Source organism: Tamandua tetradactyla, chromosome 9, assembly GCF_023851605.1.
Source record: "Tamandua tetradactyla isolate mTamTet1 chromosome 9, mTamTet1.pri, whole genome shotgun sequence".
NCBI classification, from domain to species: Eukaryota; Metazoa; Chordata; class Mammalia; order Pilosa; family Myrmecophagidae; genus Tamandua; species Tamandua tetradactyla.
This window is the reverse complement of record NC_135335.1, coordinates 44,864,877-44,884,500: the sequence shown is the minus strand read 5'-3', so window position 1 is coordinate 44,884,500 and position 19,624 is coordinate 44,864,877. Positions and strand designations below refer to the sequence as shown.

At 39.5% G+C, this 19,624-nt stretch overlaps 1 protein-coding gene across 7 annotated transcripts in view; it reads left to right on the top strand.

Moving 5' to 3' along the window:
- Window positions 1-19,624, top strand: part of ITPR1 (inositol 1,4,5-trisphosphate receptor type 1) — a 355,613-nt gene that overhangs the window by 130,158 nt on the left and 205,831 nt on the right. For all 7 annotated transcript variants that reach the window (XM_077116692.1, XM_077116687.1, XM_077116688.1 and 4 more), the window contains 4 exons: window positions 2,717-2,832; window positions 14,537-14,623; window positions 16,830-16,988; window positions 19,512-19,610. In XM_077116692.1, the coding sequence (XP_076972807.1) occupies window positions 2,717-2,832; window positions 14,537-14,623; window positions 16,830-16,988; window positions 19,512-19,610 (461 nt within the window). The remainder of the gene's footprint in view (window positions 1-2,716; window positions 2,833-14,536; window positions 14,624-16,829; window positions 16,989-19,511; window positions 19,611-19,624) is intronic.

Sequence of the window (19,624 nt, the reverse complement as noted above, 5' to 3'; positions counted from 1 at the left end):
CAGTCTCTTTCACCCAAGGAAAATAGTTGGGTGTGGACGTTATAGCCAGGCTTTGGTTGGATTGATGGTGCTTAAATACACACTGTCACCTTTCGTGGATGGAGAATTATCTGAAGTTTTGACCCTGTGTTGTATCCCACTTGTTTGCTCAGTGAGGACTTGACTTGGGTATACCATGAACAGTAAAACAGTGCTCTCTGCTGTTTTCTTTTAAGGAAGATTGTTCTTCCTTAGCATCACGGGGCCAGCCTGATTGTTTCCGAAATTGACTTAAACCAATATATGTAAGAATGACTACCATTTAGCTGTCATCATATGAAGTTTACTAGAGGAAATGAGTGGGCCATTTTACTCCCAAAGTCTTATTGATAAAATGTGAAGTCGTTGACCTGTTTGGTCTGTAAACAAAATCACGTATCATGTTAACGTAGATGATGAATATGTTTTGAAAGCTTTTTTTGTTTCTAAGTCATGAGGTAATGAAGGCGGTCAGCCCGGCCCACCTTCTGTCCTGTATCAAAGCTAGTGCCTTTAATGTTGGGCAGCGGTCTCATGGTCATGTGCGATTGTTCATGGGGTGAGTGGGAAGTTCATGTCCATCGACACAGCACGTGTCTCTCACAGTGATGCCGCCAAGTTGCCACTCACACAACAGCTGACAGTGATGTGTGCCTTTCCTAGGGAGTGGGCCAAACCAGCCCTATCTTTAAAACCGGCTTCCTCTTGTGTCCTTTTTTTTTTTTTTAAAGACCCATGGACTCTATCTTTCATCTGCAGTAACAATTTGTCTTCGACTGATGAATTAGATCCTTGATAAGATCTTGGTCTTATATTTGCATTATTACTGCCTGTGGCCAAGTAGAAATTTAGTGAAGAAGGAGGAAAGAGATATGGGAAAAGTACCTTTTATTTCTACAGTTAAGTGACTTTTTTTTCCGTGACTAGTATGAAGTATTTGTGAGAACAGTACGTGATAGAAGTTTACTGATCTCAAATTAGAGGGAAAGCTCATCTGTTTATATACTTGACAGCAAATGACTCTCTCTTAGTTAGACACTTACTGAACTAGGACAATAACTAGGTATTTGCCTGTTCATGGACCTTTAAGGGGGTCTGTTTTTTTGTTTGTTTGTTTTTTGTTTTAATTTTTATTGATAAAACCAATCAACATACCATAAACATTCTTAACGTATGGACATTCCATACTTGGTGTGCAGTCAATGGCTCACAGTATCATCACATACATAGTTGTAAATTCATCATCATGATCATTTCTCAGAACATTTACATCACTCCAGAAAAAGAAATAAAAAGAAAAATGAAAAAACTCATACATACCCTTACCCCTCCCTCTCATTGACCACTGGTATTTCCTGCTACCCAATTTATTTTAACATTTGTTCTAAGGGAGTCTGTTTTAATGAGCAGATAAGAATAAATATAGTTAGTAGATTAAATTTCCTTAAAAGCTTATTTTGAACTGCTTTCATAGTATAAATCTGAATCTGATCGGGAATTCCAAATTTATTATTTTTTCTATATAAATATTTTACTTTCGGAAACACAGTATGTCAGAATGTAATCTCTTTAGGGGGTATCAATTTTAAATATTAATTTCCTAGAGCAGTGATTTCTTTTTGATGGCATATTCCTATAAAAAAATTTGGAGAATATACCCCTAAACTACATATATATCTAAGAGCTCTACATGTGTTTCTGTGCTAATATAGTGTATACATTATAAACGCAAAAGGAAAAATTGAAGTTAATGAAATAGATTAAGTTTCAACAATTATATAGTAGTCTGTTGATCATGTAGTTTCATGTTATTAATACTTTAAGGCATATACATATATGCTTAAGGTAAGAGTCATCATTAAATATGACATTTTAAATGGTTTGTTTTTGATTTTAAATTTCTGGGTAGTCTGTTTTTTTCAGATCTTATTAGATCATCATTTTTACCTTATAATAGTTGACTAGAAGAATAAAGGGAATGTCAGTTCCACCATTGTCTTGTTTGTTTGGCTTGTGTTACTACTGTTACTTTCGTTGCTTCCATGTCTTTGCAGAAATCTTTCTAAGCCACTTGTCCATTTTGTGAGAGCTGATTTAAATGACATGAGATGATCTATAAATCTGTGCAAGTCTGGGCATACCTAACCCGAAGCACGTCATGATATGCTGAGGGTGAGGGGGCCAGGGCAGCGCCACTTTCAGCACAAGTTCAGTATTTCTTATCTGCTCCCCAGAGAATCGTCATGAACATGACACAGACCACTGCTTTAGGAGGCCCCTCTAAATAGGCTTCTGTAATATTTTTGTAAATGAAATTTGATTTAAGAAGTTAGATTTGTAAAAGGAAATCCTTGTGTGTATTGTTGCATGCAGGAAGGAGCAGCTGTTTTATAGCTGGTCATCCTAAAGGAAGTAGCACGAGCACTCAATTCCGACCGCCACTAAGTAACGTGTGATGGTAGACAATGGACTTACTTTCTGTAAGCCTCAGTTTCCTCTTCTGTCACCTCACACACTAGTGGTGAGAATTAAATTTAAAAGGAAAGGTTTGTAAAGGGGCTTTGTAACTTATTATCTATACTGACATATAACATAATGTATAACACCTCCTATAAATAAAAGGGGAAAACTTTTTTTCATAGATTGAGAGTATGTAACATTCTCAGTAACGATATTTGTTTCTTTGTTTTACTTCTAGACTGCCTCTTTAAGCTATGTCCCATGAATCGCTATTCTGCCCAAAAGCAGTTTTGGAAAGCTGCTAAGCCAGGGGCCAACAGCACAACAGATGCGGTGCTACTCAACAAACTGCATGTACGTATTGATGTGGGACTTATATTAGGGTTCTCCAGAGAACAGGATATATGTATGTGTGTAAGTGTATATACATATCTGCATACACTATTCAGAGAATTTATCATAAGGAACTGGCTCACACGACCATGGGGACTGGCAAGTTCAAACTCCATAGGGTAGACTGCAGGCTGGATACTCTGATGAAGGTGATATTAAAATCCTCAGTCTGAATTCCCTAGGAGAAGTTGGCTGGTTTGAAATTTGGGCAAGAAACAGTATTGACGTAAGGCAGAAATACTTGTTTTTACCTTTGACATCCTTAGTTCTGACTTTTAAGACCTCCAACTGGTTGGAAGAGAAGATTATCTGCACCACTGAGGACTGCCTTCTTTGTTGATTGTAGATGTTGATTGTAGATGCAATCAACTGTAGATTCTAGCAACTGATTGTAGATGCAAATTACATCACAAAATACTTTCACAGTAACAAATAGACCAGTGTTTGTGCAAACAGCTGGACACCATAACTTAACTAAGATGAGCCATAAAAATAGCCATGAGATGGCTGTCAATGAAGAGGATGTCATGAGCAGACAGTTGGAATGGAATCTGACTATAAGAGGTAAGGGAGTTAGTTGTACTGACATTGTTGTGTTCTTTGATAAATGGTAAAAGGGAGCTACTCATCCCTTCTGAGAGATGGTTTACAGTTATCTTGAGATGATGTGAGAGCTGGCTGTTTCCAAACCTTCCTTTTTTGAGAGTGGCTTTGGGTAGAGTAGTACCTATGAGCACAAGCTCTGGAAACTGACTATCTGAATTTGAATCTGAGCTTCACCACTCACTAACATGAATCTTGGTCAAGTTACTTAACTATTTTTTGCCTCCATTACTCCCTTTGTAAAATGGGGTGATAATATCCACCTTAGGAAGTTGTTGTGAGGGTTATGTGAAATGAAACCAGAAGGTATGTGAACAGTGCCTGACACGTAATAAAGTTAGCCGTTATCATTGCATTTGTCTTGTCTGTGATTTGACCTATAAAAGATGCGCATACTCCACTGCTGATATGCTCTGTGACCATGAAGAAGTTTTGGAACCTTTTATCTATCTGTAAAATGCTAACATACTTCTTTTGACATCCTGCACTGTGTAGCTAATCAGTGTGGATGTTGTTTGAGATTTTTTAGAAGAAGGACGTTACATAAATCCGGTGTAGTAGTATTGAAATTTCAATCCATCTCTCATCCCCCATCCTGCTTTATTTTTCTCCATATCCTTCATCATAATATCTTGTTTATTGGCTGCCTCTCCCCACTGAAATGTAGTCTACAGGAGGGTAGAAATTTTTGTTGCTTTTGCTTGTTGCTATATCTGCTTTGCTTGAAACAGTTTGATGCAGAGTAGATGCTCAAATATTTATCAGTGGAATGAAAAAAATAATGTTTCTAGGGGCTTAGTGATGAGAGTCGAAGTTGGAGAGTTAGCTCTGACAATGAGGAGTTCAGAGTGTCATCCATCTCACTCTCTCCTTGACTGGCATGCAGCAAAGCCACAGCCAGCTGCACTGAAGATGTGGGGCTCCTTCCTTCTCTATGTATTGAGCAGAGCTGAGGTACTCCAGGTAGGAGATGAAAAGTCCAGGTTCCTAACCTTGGTGAGTTTATAGTCCAGTCGGAGGTACACAAGCTGTCACTTCTGTTGCACTTGAAAGACTTTTGCCAATGTTTCCAAGATCTCGTCTGCCTGGCTCCTGCTTTCTCCTCTGACTCTTCCTTTCTGAACTATACTCCCTCCACTCTACTCACTCTACCTTTATTAAAAAAAATTTTTTTGAGCACCCCAAGCTCTTACTAGTCTCAAGACCTTGGCAGTTTCCATCTGTTCTGATTAGAACATTATTCTCCTGGCTCTTCCTAGGTTAGGATCTTGGCATCTTTGAAAATCTCAGCTTGTCATCTTGGCAAGGCCGTCCCATGCCACCTTGTCTACATAATATTCTACTTGCGGTTCTCCATCATAGCACCTTGTTCGTATCTTTCTCAGCACTGATCATAGTCTGCAGTTATATTTGGTTGTTTTCTTAATTTCCATTTGTCACTCCATTAGATTGGCAGCTCTCCGAGGTCAGTGGCAGTGTCTGCCCTGTTCACTGTTGTATCCTCATGTGTCTGTAACAGTGCATGGAAACATAGTGGGTTTCCAAGAACTGTTTGTTGAATGAATAAATGAGAACTGTGCTAGGTGTTGGTGTTAAAATTGTGAGTCTTAGCCATCTGGGAATTTAGTAGTTAATAAAAGAATAAAGAGGTAGCGATGAGATGGTGTGACAAGTACTGTTTTGGGGGAAACACCTGAAGCTGTGGGAACACATAGAAGGGGCTCTAAAATCCATCTTTGCTGTGTGGGGGTGGGAGACACAGCAGTCAGGGGGTACTTCCTAGAGAAAGAGAACTCAGTCTGAAGCCTCTGTTTCAGTCTGAAGCCTCTGTTTCAGTCTGAAGCCTCTGTTGTGGTTAGAAAGTAGGGAGAAGAAACAACCTGAGACTTGAGGAATTGTAACATTATTAGGTAAATGGTTTTAGGGCAGGCATTCTCAACCCAACAGACCTATTACTCCCTCTTAATAGCAAATATTATGTAATTTTGCAAACATGATATGAAATTCATAAATAATACATCCTCCCCACGTAGCAAATTTTAAAAAATGAATTATAAAGGAGAAATAAAAGCAATGGAATTTATTATAAAATATGGGCTTTAATAAGTTAATGCTCAGACATGACTACTCGAAAAGATACATATTTGATTAAACCCTGGGAGTAAAACAGCTGCAGATTGTGATGGGTGCAGGTGTGTTGCACTGGTGATGCAAAAAACAAGTTAACCATGATGGGATTTTCCAAAATGGTCCACTGCTCTTGGTAATGTTATAAAAAATGTAAAGTGCACTCATCCCTTTGTTAAATAGTACTTGCATTTTTTAAAAATATATCAACCATAGTTATAATAAAATCATGCAAAACCCTGCTTTGTTTTTGATATGTAAAGCAGAATAGATGCTAGGCTGAGCATCTATTAGCTGTCTAATTATAGACAGCTTTTCAACCTATGCGAGTGTCCAATCAGACCTAAAATTGCAGAGGATGAGTAGTGGTTTATCCTTGTGTGGATATATACTGTGTATTTCAGGGCATCTAGCATCCTTGGCTCTTCTCTGCTGAATACCATTAGCACCTACTACTTCCCTCAGTCATTGTGACAATCCGAAATACTCCTGAAATCTGTGCTGGAATCATGGCGCTCATTCCTGCCCATTCCTAGGACACTCTTTAGTACGTGTACCTGAGGGGTTATCTTTCTAGAAGGCCTGCACATCTTTGGTTGTCCTGCCTTTGCTTTTTCAAAATAAATATCATTCTGTTCAATGAGATCTTATTGGTAGTTCTCAAGTGGTCTCTTCGCCTACATTTTCTTTTTTTTTTTTTACAGCAGGGGTTGTAAATTCAGTTTCCTTTCAGCCAAGCGGGAAGCCCACAGATGTACTGGGGGCTTGGCGAGAAGTGCTGCCTGGTGGAGTGGGTGTGTGCATGGCCCGGGAGGGGCCACTCCCTCCCCCTGCTGTTCTGTGTTGGAAGGCCAGCCCCCACTGCCTCCAGATCTTTTGATCTTTTAAGAGAAGATCAAAAAACTATGCTTTTCTGTGTATCATCTCCATTTTAAAGACGGATTTTATAAAAACCATTTCAGTTTTTAAGGCGCGACACCAGATCAGAATGGCTCAAGCCAGACTTGGTTCTTAAGCTACCATTTTGCAACCTGTGATCTGTATTTTGCTTCATCAGGAATTTCTTTCAAAGCTCCCTCCCAAGAATGGACCATGAAAAAAATAAAACCACACACAAAATCCAGTTCTGCAGATGATCATGAACTTGGAAGTTCTTACTTTGTCAAAAAAAATAAAAAAAGACAATGACTTGCTTCTTTTGTGCCATTTGTGCTTAAAAATGATTACAAAGAAAACGAGGCCTTTCCCCTGATTTAAGATTACTGAAGTCACTTTCAGGTTTTGGGTGATGACCTCACGCTTGAGCAGTATCTACCCTACTTTCCTGCTCAGTTGGAATTTTTCCCTCTGGTGTCTGAAAATCATCTCTATGTTTCAGTGTAGTCATTGAAATGTATTTTGGGCAGCCACTTGCGTTTGGGGGCTCAGGGCCAGTCTCTAGTGGGTTTTCGTCTTTATTTTTGTCAGCTACTGTACAGCACCCTAATGAAAGGTCAGATTGTTTTAAATTAATGCCATGTAAGGAATTGGTTGTCTAGACTGCTTAACTTCCTTTTGACTAGGATAAGCAAGATCAACAGCACTCTGAAGGAGAATGACATCTAGTGGCTGGTTACTGTGTGTGTTCCTTTCTTCTGCGGGAATTATTAGATTTTTAACTTTTGTGGTCATGATTTCTCAAGGCTTTTGGCAAAAACGAGCTTCCCTTGCCCCACAAATCTCACAGTTTTTTTCTAAAGGCCTTGGCTGTTGTTTCTGGACAGCAGTTTACCTGTTCCCTTGAAACAGGTAACTTCCATTGATTCGGTTCTGAGAAATGAGCACTTAAATTAAGCCATAGCTTTCACAAGGTAAAAGGCGTCAGAGGAATGACAGGACCTTATTGTCTTTTGTTTGTTTGTTTCTAAAATTAATTAATTTTTAGACCCTTGCATTCATACACCATACAATTCATCCAAAGTGTGCAATCAATGGCTCTCAGTATAATCACAATCACAGAGTAGTGCATTCGTCACTGCAGTTTTAGAATATTTTCATTGCTAAAACAACAACTACAAAAAAAAAAAACAATACCCCTTATACCCTCTATTATAGATAGTTGGCATTGTTTTGGTAGTTTTGTTACAATTGATGAAATAAAGTTAAAATATCACTGCTGACTGTAGCCCGTAGTTTGCATTATTCCCCCATTGTTAGCATCTTGTAATAGTGACGTATATTTGTTTTAGTTCATCAAAAAGCGTTCCTCTATTTGTTAACCACAGCCATTGTCCACAGCAGGCTCACTGTGTTAAACAGTCCCACGTTTCATCCTCCAGCTTTTCTTCTAGTGACATCCATGACCCTAAACTTCCCTTTAAAACCACAAACACACAGGCAGTTCAGCGCTGTTAATTACACTCTCAGTCGTGTGCTACCATCATCTCTATCCATCTCCAAACATTTGCAACCAACCTTATTAAACATTCTGCACAAATGAAGCATCAGTTCCCCATTCCCTTCCTTGATCTATCTCCTCGTAACCTGTACTCTAGATATTAACTCCATGAGTTTGCTTGTTACAATTAGTTCATATCACTGAAATCATACGATATTTGTCCTACTGTGTCTGGCTTATTTCACTCAATTTAATGTCCTCAAGGTTCATCCAAGTTGTCGCATGCATCAACACTTCATTTCTTCTTACAGCTGAATAGTATTTCATTATATGTATATTCCCAGGTTTTGTTTATTCATTCATCATTGATGGATATTTGGGTTGCTTCCATCTTTTGGCAGTTGTCAAAAATGCCGCTGTGAACATCGTGGGAAAATATCTGTTTGCATCCCTGCTTCCATTCTTCTGAATATACACCGGGTAGCAGGATTGTTGGGTCATATGGTGGTTTTATACTTAGCTTCCTGAGGGACCGCCAAACTGTCTTCCACAGCAGCTGTACCATTCTGCATTCCTACCAGCAGTAAATAAGTGTTCCAATTTCTCCACATCCTCTTCAGCACTTAGAGTTCTCTGTTTTTTTTTTTTAATAGTGGCCAGTCAGGTGTGAAATGATACCTTATTATGGTTTTGATTTGCATTTCCCTAATAGCTGGTGAGGTTGAGCATCTTTTCAGCCATTTGTATTTCTTCTTTGGAAAATTGCCTATTCAAGTCTTTTGGCTCTCTTTTTACCTTTTCTGTTACCCTTACTGCAAGTCTTTAATTCTATACTCTCCTTTACGTCTCTCTCTCTCTCTCACCTGCCTTTTCTTTCAGCCAGCAGAACTTCCTTTAATATTTCTTATAGGACAGCTCTCTCATTAATGAACTCTATCAACTTCTGTTTATTTGTCAATATTTTAAGCTCTCCCTTATTTTCAAAGGACAATTTTGCCAGATAAAGAATCTGGAAGTTTTTTTCTTTCACTGACTTAAATATACCGTGTCACTGGCTTCTTGCCTCCATGTATTACAAGGAGAAATATGAACTTAGTCTTACTGAGTGTCCCTTGTATGTGATGAATCTCTTTTCTCTTCCTGCTTTCAGAATTCTGTCTTTATCTTTAACATTTGACATTCAGATTAGTATGTGTCTGAAAGTAGGTCTATTAGAACTTATTATGTTTGGAGTACTTTGTCCTTTTTCGACATGGATATTTATGTCCTTCAAAAGAGTTGGGAAATTCTTGGTTGTTATTTCCTCAAATATTCTTCTGCCCCTTTTCCCATCTCTCTCTTCTTCTGGGGTACCCATGTTGCATATGTTTGTGTGCTTCGTGCTGTCCTTCAGTTCCCTGAGACCCTGCTCATCTTTTTCTCTATCTGTTGTCTGTTCCATTCTAGATGTCCTGTATACCAAGGCACTGATCTTTCCTTCTGCCTGTTCAGATCTGCTGTTGTATGCCTCTGATGTAGTTCTAATCTCATGAATTGTGCCTTTCATTCCCATAACCTCTGTTATTTTTCTTTGCATGCTTTCAGATTCTTCTTTATGCTCACCGAGTGTCTTCTAAATATCCTTTATCTTTTTAGCCATATTTTCCTTCATCTCCTAGAATTGACTTAGGCAATTTGTTTGAACATCTTTGATTAGTTCTAAATCCCTATCTCTTCTTTTTTACTTTGTTCTTCTGGGTGGGCCATATCTTCCTGTTTCTTCGCTTGGCTTGTAATTTTTGCTGATGTCCAGCATCTGATTAGCTTGACAAGCTTACCCTGATGATCAGTTTTTCTCTCTTGCCCAGGGTTTTATCGTTGATTGGCTTTGTGTTAAGACTCTTTTTTGACTCTTGGTTCCATTTACTCTAGGCCTTTAGAATTGTCTTTGTTTGCTCAAAACAGGGCCAGGAACCCATGATTGGCATGCAGATCCGTTCCTGGGGTTAGGGATAGGAGAGGTACCAAAAAGTCCCCCCACTGCCACATCCTCACCTCCCACCACCGCCCACCGCTCCGCAATGGCGAGCTTTCCTGGCCTGCCCGGCAGGTGGTGCTCTTTGTCAAACCTTTCCACCCCAGCCTTACAGGGAATATATATATATATATCTTCAACCTTCACTGGGTGGTGTTGAAACAATGGCTGTGAGAATTCCTGTTTTGTGCAAGCTAGAACTGCAATTCAGAGGTGGGCAAGCAGGCCAAACTCACTGATCAGAAGCCATGCTCGATCCTTGGCCATACTCCTCACCCCCTTTTCCCAGGGAGGATGACCTCTGTGCCCTTTCTGTCTGTAGCAACCAGTCCCAGACCTCACCCGGTGCTGCTTGCCTCAAGGTTGGGGGAGATGGCTCCTGGCTTCTGCTTGGGAGCGGTTTACTAACTGTCTTTGCTGTAGTCTCTTGGTCTCCACGTCCCCCTCTTTCCTGGATGCTGCACACTACTCCCCCTGGTCTCTGGAGCCCAGAGCAGTGGTTTCAGACAGTTTCTGCCTGACCACTTGCTTTTTCTGGAAGAGGGATGAGCCCTGCTGCTCACTCCTCCTCCATTTTTCCAGAATTCTCTCCCTTACTGTCTTTTAAAGCCTGGGACCTGCATTGCTTGTTTTCAGAAGCTTTCGTTCCATATCGCATTATGTAATTCAGAACTTGTTGATCTTAAATAAATAATACTTCCATTGTTTCAGGAACCTTTTTGTAGTCATTTAATAATGGTCTCTCTGTTTCTTGAAATAAAATAGCAGATGATTGTGTTGACCTTGTTGGTGCCCAAGGATCCTGGTCCTACCAGTGACGAATAGCAACCCTAGGGCGCCCATGGAGACCTTTTCTCCCTAGAAATGAACACCTGTCTCTCAGCCCATTCTGCAAGGGAAAAAAGCAGCAGGGGTTCAAATGACCAGCATTTTAAATACTGAGAAGGTAACAAATTTAAAATGACTTTTTAAAAATCTGGGTTACTTGACACAAAGACATGATGGTTAGTGTGTAGAATCGGCATGTTTTCTCCCCCCAACTTTGTTTTTGAATTTACACTCATAATACATGAGTAATGTTGGAAAAGAATTCCAAAATACAGATGAGTAGGAAAAGGAGGAAAAAAATATGGTCCCCAAATCTTACTCTGTGACAATAACCTTGGTTTATATTTTGGTGTGCACCCCACCTCCTGACCTCCAATTCTTTTTCTTTGTTGCTACATTATAAAGTATAACTGTACCTGCTATGTTACTTCCCTTTCTTTGGCCTGCTTTTCTTTCATATAATGCGTCATGAATAATAGAAATCACTCTCATTTTTAATGGTTGTGTGGTCGCTCCATTGTATAACAGAACTGTCATTTTAAATAACCAATCCCTTATTTGGTCAGTATTCAGGGTCATGACAATTTTGGTCATCCTAAAGAAAATGTCATTTTGGCCTCGTACACATGCCGGGTGATCTGTTTAGGGGGAACTCCTAGAAGTGAAATTGCTAAATCAAAAGTTAGCCGTTGAGAAATTTTTGTTAGATATTGCCAAATTATCTACCAGAAGAGTATTATGGGTTCCCTGTCTACCATATGGGCCCGTCTTTGATAAACAGCTGAGGAATTTGGCAAACCAGAGCACCTTCTTTTCGAGAGTAGAGGCAACCTTGATAAGTTATCAGTGGGCCCAGGTATACATCTTACCCTACCATCTTTTAACCAGTCTGTTGAATCTAGAAATCATGATGGATATTGTGTCTCAGACCTAAACTTGATCTTATCAGGGTTGTTATCTAAGGATTAAAGTCTGAACGGAAATGAACACATTTGGTATTTATGCAGTTAGTGAAAAGTGGAATGAATTGGAGAGCCTTCATCTTAATCAAAGAGAACTTACAGGAAAAGCAAATCCTAAGATGGTACCCAAGGGTACTGCATTTAATGTTCATTCAGTAGGATGTGTGGGCTCAGTCATGATTAAACCTTTGAACACAGTTTCAGATATGACATTGTATGTTTTACGAGACATGAGATATTTTTTCTTTGGTGGTGTTTTATTTTCTGTTCTGATTTTGTCTTTTGTATATTTTTAGTCAAATGCTCTTTGCTCTTTATAGCTGCTTGTATCTAATTAGTTTTTAATATGGAATATGTGGCTGTGTGATGGCTAATATGCCATTTCTTTTTACATTTGTCAGAACTCCTTGGGCTGCTGCTTTTATCATTAGTCTAAGAGTAGACAGGATCTTAATATTTTAGATCAGGGTTTTCTTTCCTAAACTGAAGCCTCTGGAAATTTTTGAGAGTAGCAGGAAGGGCCATGAGAATGTTCCGCTTACGCAGGGGCCTTTATAGCATTTAAGTCCGAAAAACACTACTATTGAGTTCTGTGAGGGAGAATCCTCTTAGTGTGATGTTTTGAGCAGGAAAAAAACTGTATTTGCATGTTGGAAAATGTCATGTTTTATTTTACTGAATCAATTGATTTTTCTCTTGTTGACATTTTTCCCTCTTGACTTTCAGCCCATTTAGCTGAGAACTGCTTAGCAGAAAGAACAAATGGCTCTTTACAAAGTATAAACCATAATTCCAAGTCGGAAGTGGATTCAGTCCAGTTTATAGCTTGGAAAACTACCTGCAGAATCTGTGGGCACTGTACAGATCTCTGGAGAGGGTGAAGCACAGGCATGAAGAAAAGGGAGAATAAGAGGACCAAATAAAGGGAGAGTGTGTGTGGACAAGAAGTAGAGATAGGACAGCTGTCCTTGTGCTGAGGGCAGTTTGGATCCCATGGATGGCCATATTGTCTGCACTGGTTTTATTTCTGTCTGTGTCTTGAGCTCACCGAGTTATATGTTTCATTGTATTGGTAACTAGTTCCAAAAGAAAGAGAGAAAGCTGCTGAATGGAGCATTGTTTTAAGAGCTGAACCAGTCCATAAACTTGCAGTGATCCGTAACAGTGTAGGCAGGCTGTTCCCTTTCTGTATTATGGTTTCTCTCTGGTTTTGGATTGCTTCATGCAGTTTATATTTCTTAAAAGATTTACTTTCCTAAACGTTCCTATATTTAAGTTAGAGGTATAGCAGATGCTGGCTTTTGAAGGAAACTGAAAGATTCTTGACCCATCCAACTTACTTTGCCTTTCAAAATTCTCATCACTAGAACTTTTCTTAGTTTTAGAAACTTGTATATAATGATAATGGTTAAAATATATTGGTCCTATCATGCATCTGACATAGCTTATCTCTAATCTTTTGGCAGCCTTAACAGACTTGTGTTATCTCCACCTTGTGAAAGAGAATACTGAGTGAGGCTAGTGAGATTAAGTGACCTGTCCAAGATGATGAAGCTGTTATTTGGTGGAGCCAAGACCAAATCCAGAAGGTCCATTGTCCCATTGCTGTCTGACAGCATCGGGCCCCAAGGACAGGATTACAGGATGAGATAGAAATTCCAGGAAGAGAACATTGGAAACTTGTGAAGTAAATGACGGGTCATTAGGATTTTAGCATCTACCAGATTATTTCTGAATTTCTTTCTTGTTGTTTTACTTCTGTTTCACCCCAGCACTATTGTAATATAATGGTACTTTTAAAGTTCAGCAGGTAAACAAGTGAAAAATTACTATTCAGGTTGATGGCATTGGTAGACCATTCTAGAACCCTCTATACAGTTTCACTATCCTAGCGTGCTGAATCTAGATTGGTAATATCTCCTGGCCTCATTTATAACTCTACAAATCTGGAGTTGGCTTAGACTGGGTTTGAGGATGACTGTTGCCACTTAGTAGGTGTGCAATTTAAAAAACAAAAAACCAACAAATGGAAAAAACACATCATTAAGGAAAATTTTAAATGTACACAAAAGTAGAGAAAACAGTATAAAAAACCTATTCGTACCCATCATTCAACAGACTGTGATGTTGACCACAGTTTTTAATCTCTGCTCCTACTTTTGTAAAATTGGGATAATAATATTCTCCTCAAGGATCTACAGTTAAAATTAATTAAATTTTAATTAATGTCTCACATAATGGCTTATGGTTTATGGGTAAGTACCACAATGACTCTGGTGTTAGGCTAAGTGATTCCTATGAGATGTACAAAAAAGGAAACTGACACTCACAGATGTTAAGTGACTCAAGGTCACAAAACCAGAAAGTGTGAAAAACCAGGATTTGTACCCAGATTTATTTTCCTGCATAGCCATGAAAAAGTACACCAACAGATGATAAAGGACCATGCAAATTCGCCCCACCCCAACCTACCTTCCTTTAAAAACACATAAGCTTTTGTTTTGTTCTCATTCAAAGCAAATGTCTCTGAATTCCTTAAAGAAAAAAACATTAAGGCACAGAGACCAACGGAACAAAGAGAGAATGGGTTTTTTAACCCCTTGCTCATTTTGCTTGGCCTCAGGGTATACTTAGATATTTGCTTATTTCTGTGGTTCTTGTAATTATTACCTGGCGACATTTGCTTAGCATCGCTGCAGAGGAATATAACCCATTGTTCCCTCTTTGTGACCAGTCTTCCTTCTCCGTGCACAGCATGCTGCAGACTTGGAAAAGAAGCAGAATGAGACAGAAAACAGGAAACTGCTGGGGACCGTCATCCAGTATGGCAATGTGATCCAGGTGGGTCAAGGCAGCTCTTCTCTTCTTGAACCGAAACATTTCAAAGAATGGCACCGAGAAAACAAGAGATGCGTGAAATGGGGTTGGGGCATCTCATAGCAGGACGTCATGTGGATGGTTGATTCCCAAAAGACTAAATAAATATGGTAGATCCTTCAGCTTTTTAATTGGTCCTCTCTCCGTGCAGGAATCTACTTCTCTCCCCCACAGTGGTAATTTAACCTATGTTCAAATATCCTAAATGGGAAACGTTCTGCCTGAAAAGGAGTCTAGCTGTTGCAGTTTTGTTTTACTTATATTGTTTGAAAGTTCTCCCTATTGGGTGAAAATTGGCTTCCTTGAAGTAAGGAGCCATTCTCCAGAGGCAATAAGAGCAATTTTGTGCCTTCAGATAGAATATCTGTCTTATCTCACAACTTGTGGAATTTACTTATCTCTTGTGTCCTTAAATTTATCAGAGGGATAAAAGAAAATCCAGGAAACAACTGCATCAGGTTTTGCCCAGAAGACAGCCTGGGTCTCTCCCAGTCTTGCATAAACAGCACTTGAGGAAGCCCTGACCAAATCTGACCTCTCTCAGTTTGTCCATCACCAAATTGTTTTGATCCAGGCACACAAAGGATAGTCGTTACCAACTTTTAAGTTGGGTTATATTGCTTCATTGTTTCCTCTTTTTGGAAGATTTTGCTCACCATGTAAACTTTACTAATTATCACAGAATTCCTTCCAATTTTTATTATATTACATATAAAGCAGCGCTCATCAGGAACATGGAAAACTGGAATTGCCAAATTGGTAAAAGCAACCTTTTGTGGTTAAATGTATTATTTAATTAGGCCTTTTGAAATAGTAAAAATTGCTCCACAAATCCATTTGGTAAAGTTCAGTTCATGCCAGTCTCACCCCGCCTCTCCTTCAGGTTCTATCCAAAGTGAGAATGGACATGGGAGCAGGTGGGTATCAAAGTTCAGCTTTTTATATGGGTCAGGCCAGTGCCCTGAAACTCAGAGTACAGGACACTCTGATTTGATGAAATTGGAGAATATGGTTTGAACTGAAGAGTGAAAGTGGGGCATAGAAGTTAAGAATATAAATTCTTCAGTACATTCTTGTTCAGATTTTGCAGCTTACTATGAGATTTTAGGCAAGAAATCTTGCCACGCTTCAACTTGCTTGCCAGCAAATTGGGAATGATAATGGTCCCTGCTTTCTAGGACGGTTCAGTGGTACCTGTCACCTGGTAAGCTCTGTGTATGCATTAGCTAACTCTTAGCTATTATTACTAAGCTATTATTACTTCTCTCTAGCCTGGGTCATGGATCCACCTGTAGGTAATGTTGGTTTATAAACCAATTCAGAGTCCAGAATAACAATTCAAGGTGTTATTCACAGCCAGGGCCTGCCAGGAGCTAATGAGTCAGACAAGTTATTCCAGATAGGAGATTTGTGGGCTGCCTAGGATTGTTCTTGAAACCATATCTATTAATATGTCAAATGGGGAGTATTGGCATTTAATGCTGGAGTCCCATGCTGGTCTTAGCACTTTTCCAGATACTGGACAGTCTTTCATATTCTCTTCTAAGTTTTTTTATAGCCCACTAGTTGGGAAGCCTTGCTCAACTCTCCCGGGCCCTGCCCTACTGTCAGGCAATTGGTTTCCCATCCAGATCCTCAGACTTCCCATTCCCTTCATACACAATCAAGAATCTAGTGCTTAGAAATTCAAGGTGCAAATCCATGGCAGCCGTGTAATTCCAAATTAAACGATAATCCCCTAATTGGATCACCTGTTAAGCCAAATTGTTTCACGTGCTCAAAAGTGTCCTTCCTTAGCTCCTCCTTTATGTTAGGGCCTCAGCTTGTGTGTCCTTAGTGCCTTCCCGTGGGGTCAGACCCCTGCCCACTAATAGATGGTAGAGTGCTGTTTGCAGCTACCGATAATGCTTGACCTGAGTGACTTCCACTGTGTCCAGGGCTCTGCTGGGGAAAAAAATTAAATACTTATTTTTCAATTGTACCTTCTGTTTCTGCTCCCTTTGCTCTTCCTTCTTTTCTAATTATTACCAGCCTTCTGCTCTTTGTGAATCTCTAACTTCACAACCAGCCCTGTAGGAGCAAGAGTGATACATATTTTATATGGCTGAGAGAAATGGTAGCTAATGCAGACACTCACAAACACTTACCTTACTCTCTGGTGGGTTTTTAGCTCCTGCATTTGAAAAGCAATAAATACCTAACTGTGAATAAGAGGCTTCCAGCTCTCCTGGAGAAGAATGCCATGCGAGTGACGTTGGACGAGGCTGGGAATGAAGGGTCCTGGTTTTATATTCAGCCGTTCTACAAGCTGCGGTCCATCGGAGACAGCGTAAGTGCAAATTCCCAGACTAAGGAATACTCTGGGCCGTGCTTCCAACTGTAACTGTGTGTTAGGGTCAACTGGGAGAATTTAAAAGTTGGAAGCTAAGGCTTATCCTGTATGAAGAGAAGGGAATCACTATGGAAACCAGTGTTTGGGAAACGAGGAAAATTGGAGAGACGTGACCTGAATACAGTAGCTATGTTTTTCCTCCTGGCCTTCTGAAAAGTCTTAGGAACAGCTGTCACTAAGAACTTTGCCATGAAAACAGCTATCATTTATTAGTGTCTGTCATTCTAGATCCAGTAGCAGAGTAGAAAGGTTTTTCTGTTTTGGAAATAACCCACTGAGTCATGGTTAATACAAGAAGGAAGCTAGAAAAGAAGAAGATGTAGCAAAAAGAGTGGGTTTTAGGACTATCCTCACTTGTTCTGCTGTCTAAGCTTGCAGGCTCACCAGCCCATTTCAGCAGTTGTACTTGGTCCTGAGCTGGCCTCTCTCCTGAGGGGTCGTTAGGACATAAAGTCACGGGGTTCCTTGTTAGTGCAACTTAAAGCAGTCCTGATTAGCTTAATCCGTAAGCCATTACAGGGACATCTATTTAATAGCAAATATATTTAAATGTTATCAACTATATTTCTGACTTTAAGATTCTGAAATAGTTTCTTTTTACTTAAAAGAATTACATGCCTTGGGGGTGCAAGGGTAGTTCAGTGGTAGAATTCTCACCTGCCAGGCGGAGACCGGGGTTCAATTACCAGTCCATGCAATTCCCCCCCCAAAAAACAAGCAAAACAAACAAACAAACAAACAATTCAACAAATGGTGCTGCAGTAATGGGATACTTACATGGAAAAAGAATGAAATGTGACCCCACCATATCATATACAAAAAAGAAAGAAAGAAATATATGCCTTAAACACTGTGAAATCATCTCAAAGTGCTCAATTAACCTTAAACTAAGACTGGATTTTGCCATTTTTCAGTATTGCCTTTTAAGTTACAAACACCGGGCAGTTTAAGTATGTGTTAACTTGTGTGTTTATGTGTATATTATATCGTCTATAATATACCAAAAGCACCTAGTACCAAATTATTCTTTCCCAGCTAGTATACTATAAATATTATCCTTAACTCTCCAGTGAAGCTTGGGTTTCACCAAAAGAATTGGATTTATTGAGGCTTTTAACTTATATTCATTTGGAGTTAGAGAACATTAAATTGAATGTATCAAGCTGAGAATAGATGAGCTTTACATTTTAGAAAACCATCTTCCTTGCTCCATTTCCTTCCACCCCCATAATAAAAACAAGTGTGCGGTATTTGGGCTCTCCAAAGAAACAGCACCAACAGGATTTTTATGTAGTAAATATTATGATTTATTATAGGAATTGTTTCACATGACCATAGAGATTGGCAAGTTCAAATTCCAAAGGGCAGGCTGCAATTTGGAAACTCTGATGACGGTTTTAATGCATTCCCCAGGAGAATCTGGTTGGCGGGTGTACAGATAGAAATTCTTTCTGACTGCTGAAACGCTCAGTTCTCCCTTAGAAGCCTGTAAATGATTGGGTGAGACTCCTCTCATTGCTGAAGGCAATCTCTTTTATTAATCATAGATGTGATCATCCATAGATGTAATCGATTTACTAATGATTGAAATGCAGGAAATACCCTCACAGTAACAATCAGGCCTGTACTTGCTTAATGAAAAGAACTGGACACTAGAACTACCCAAGTTGACACATGACCGTTGCATGTACCTTATTCTGAATTTTATTTTAGGAGGTCCTGTACTTTCTTACCCTTCCTGTTAATCTGTTAAACTGTGACTTTAGTTGCAGAGTTAAGTTAGCCTTTAGAATAGTGTTTTTCAGTTGCATGTCTTGACCCATTAGTGCACCATGAAATGAATCAATTTAGTGGCTTGTGGCTATCATTTGAAAAAGTAAAAAATAGAATAGAAAAAAGTATCAGGCTATTTTAGAAATAGTGAGAACAAACTTTTTTTTTTTTGGTAGTACTTGGTTTAGTTATTATATGCCCATAAAATGTATGTATTACTGGGTCATAAATATAGAAATGTGTTTCTTAACATGGGTTGTAGTCAAAGAAGTAGAAAATCATTGCTTTAGAAACATCAAATTATGGCTTTGATTCTTTCAAAGATAAAAACTTAACCTCAGACGATATCCCCCTTCTATCCCTAAGATTTAGTTAGGGCTCTTGATACAAGTGTCTTCACCGAACTCAACAAAGATAAGATGTTTTCTTCTTATTATTACTCAGGACACACTTTGAAAACACCCGTGTATAGTCAGTCACAATCTTGGAACCAAAATTCTCCCGCAGGCTTGTGAACGTGCCCCTTCCCTGTGCAGGTAGGGTTAGACTCCTTGTTGCCTGCGGTGTGTGCTGCATTATCTGTAGCCTCCGTCAGCGCAGGGTCTCACAGCTCATCCCCAAACCAGCCGTCGTCTGTCTGCCATCCTTCTGACCTGTTTTTTCACCAGCTCTGTTGCTCCTTTTCAGGTGGTCATTGGCGACAAAGTTGTTCTAAACCCTGTCAATGCTGGGCAGCCCCTGCATGCCAGCAGCCATCAGCTGGTGGACAACCCGGGCTGCAACGAGGTAAGGACGATCCA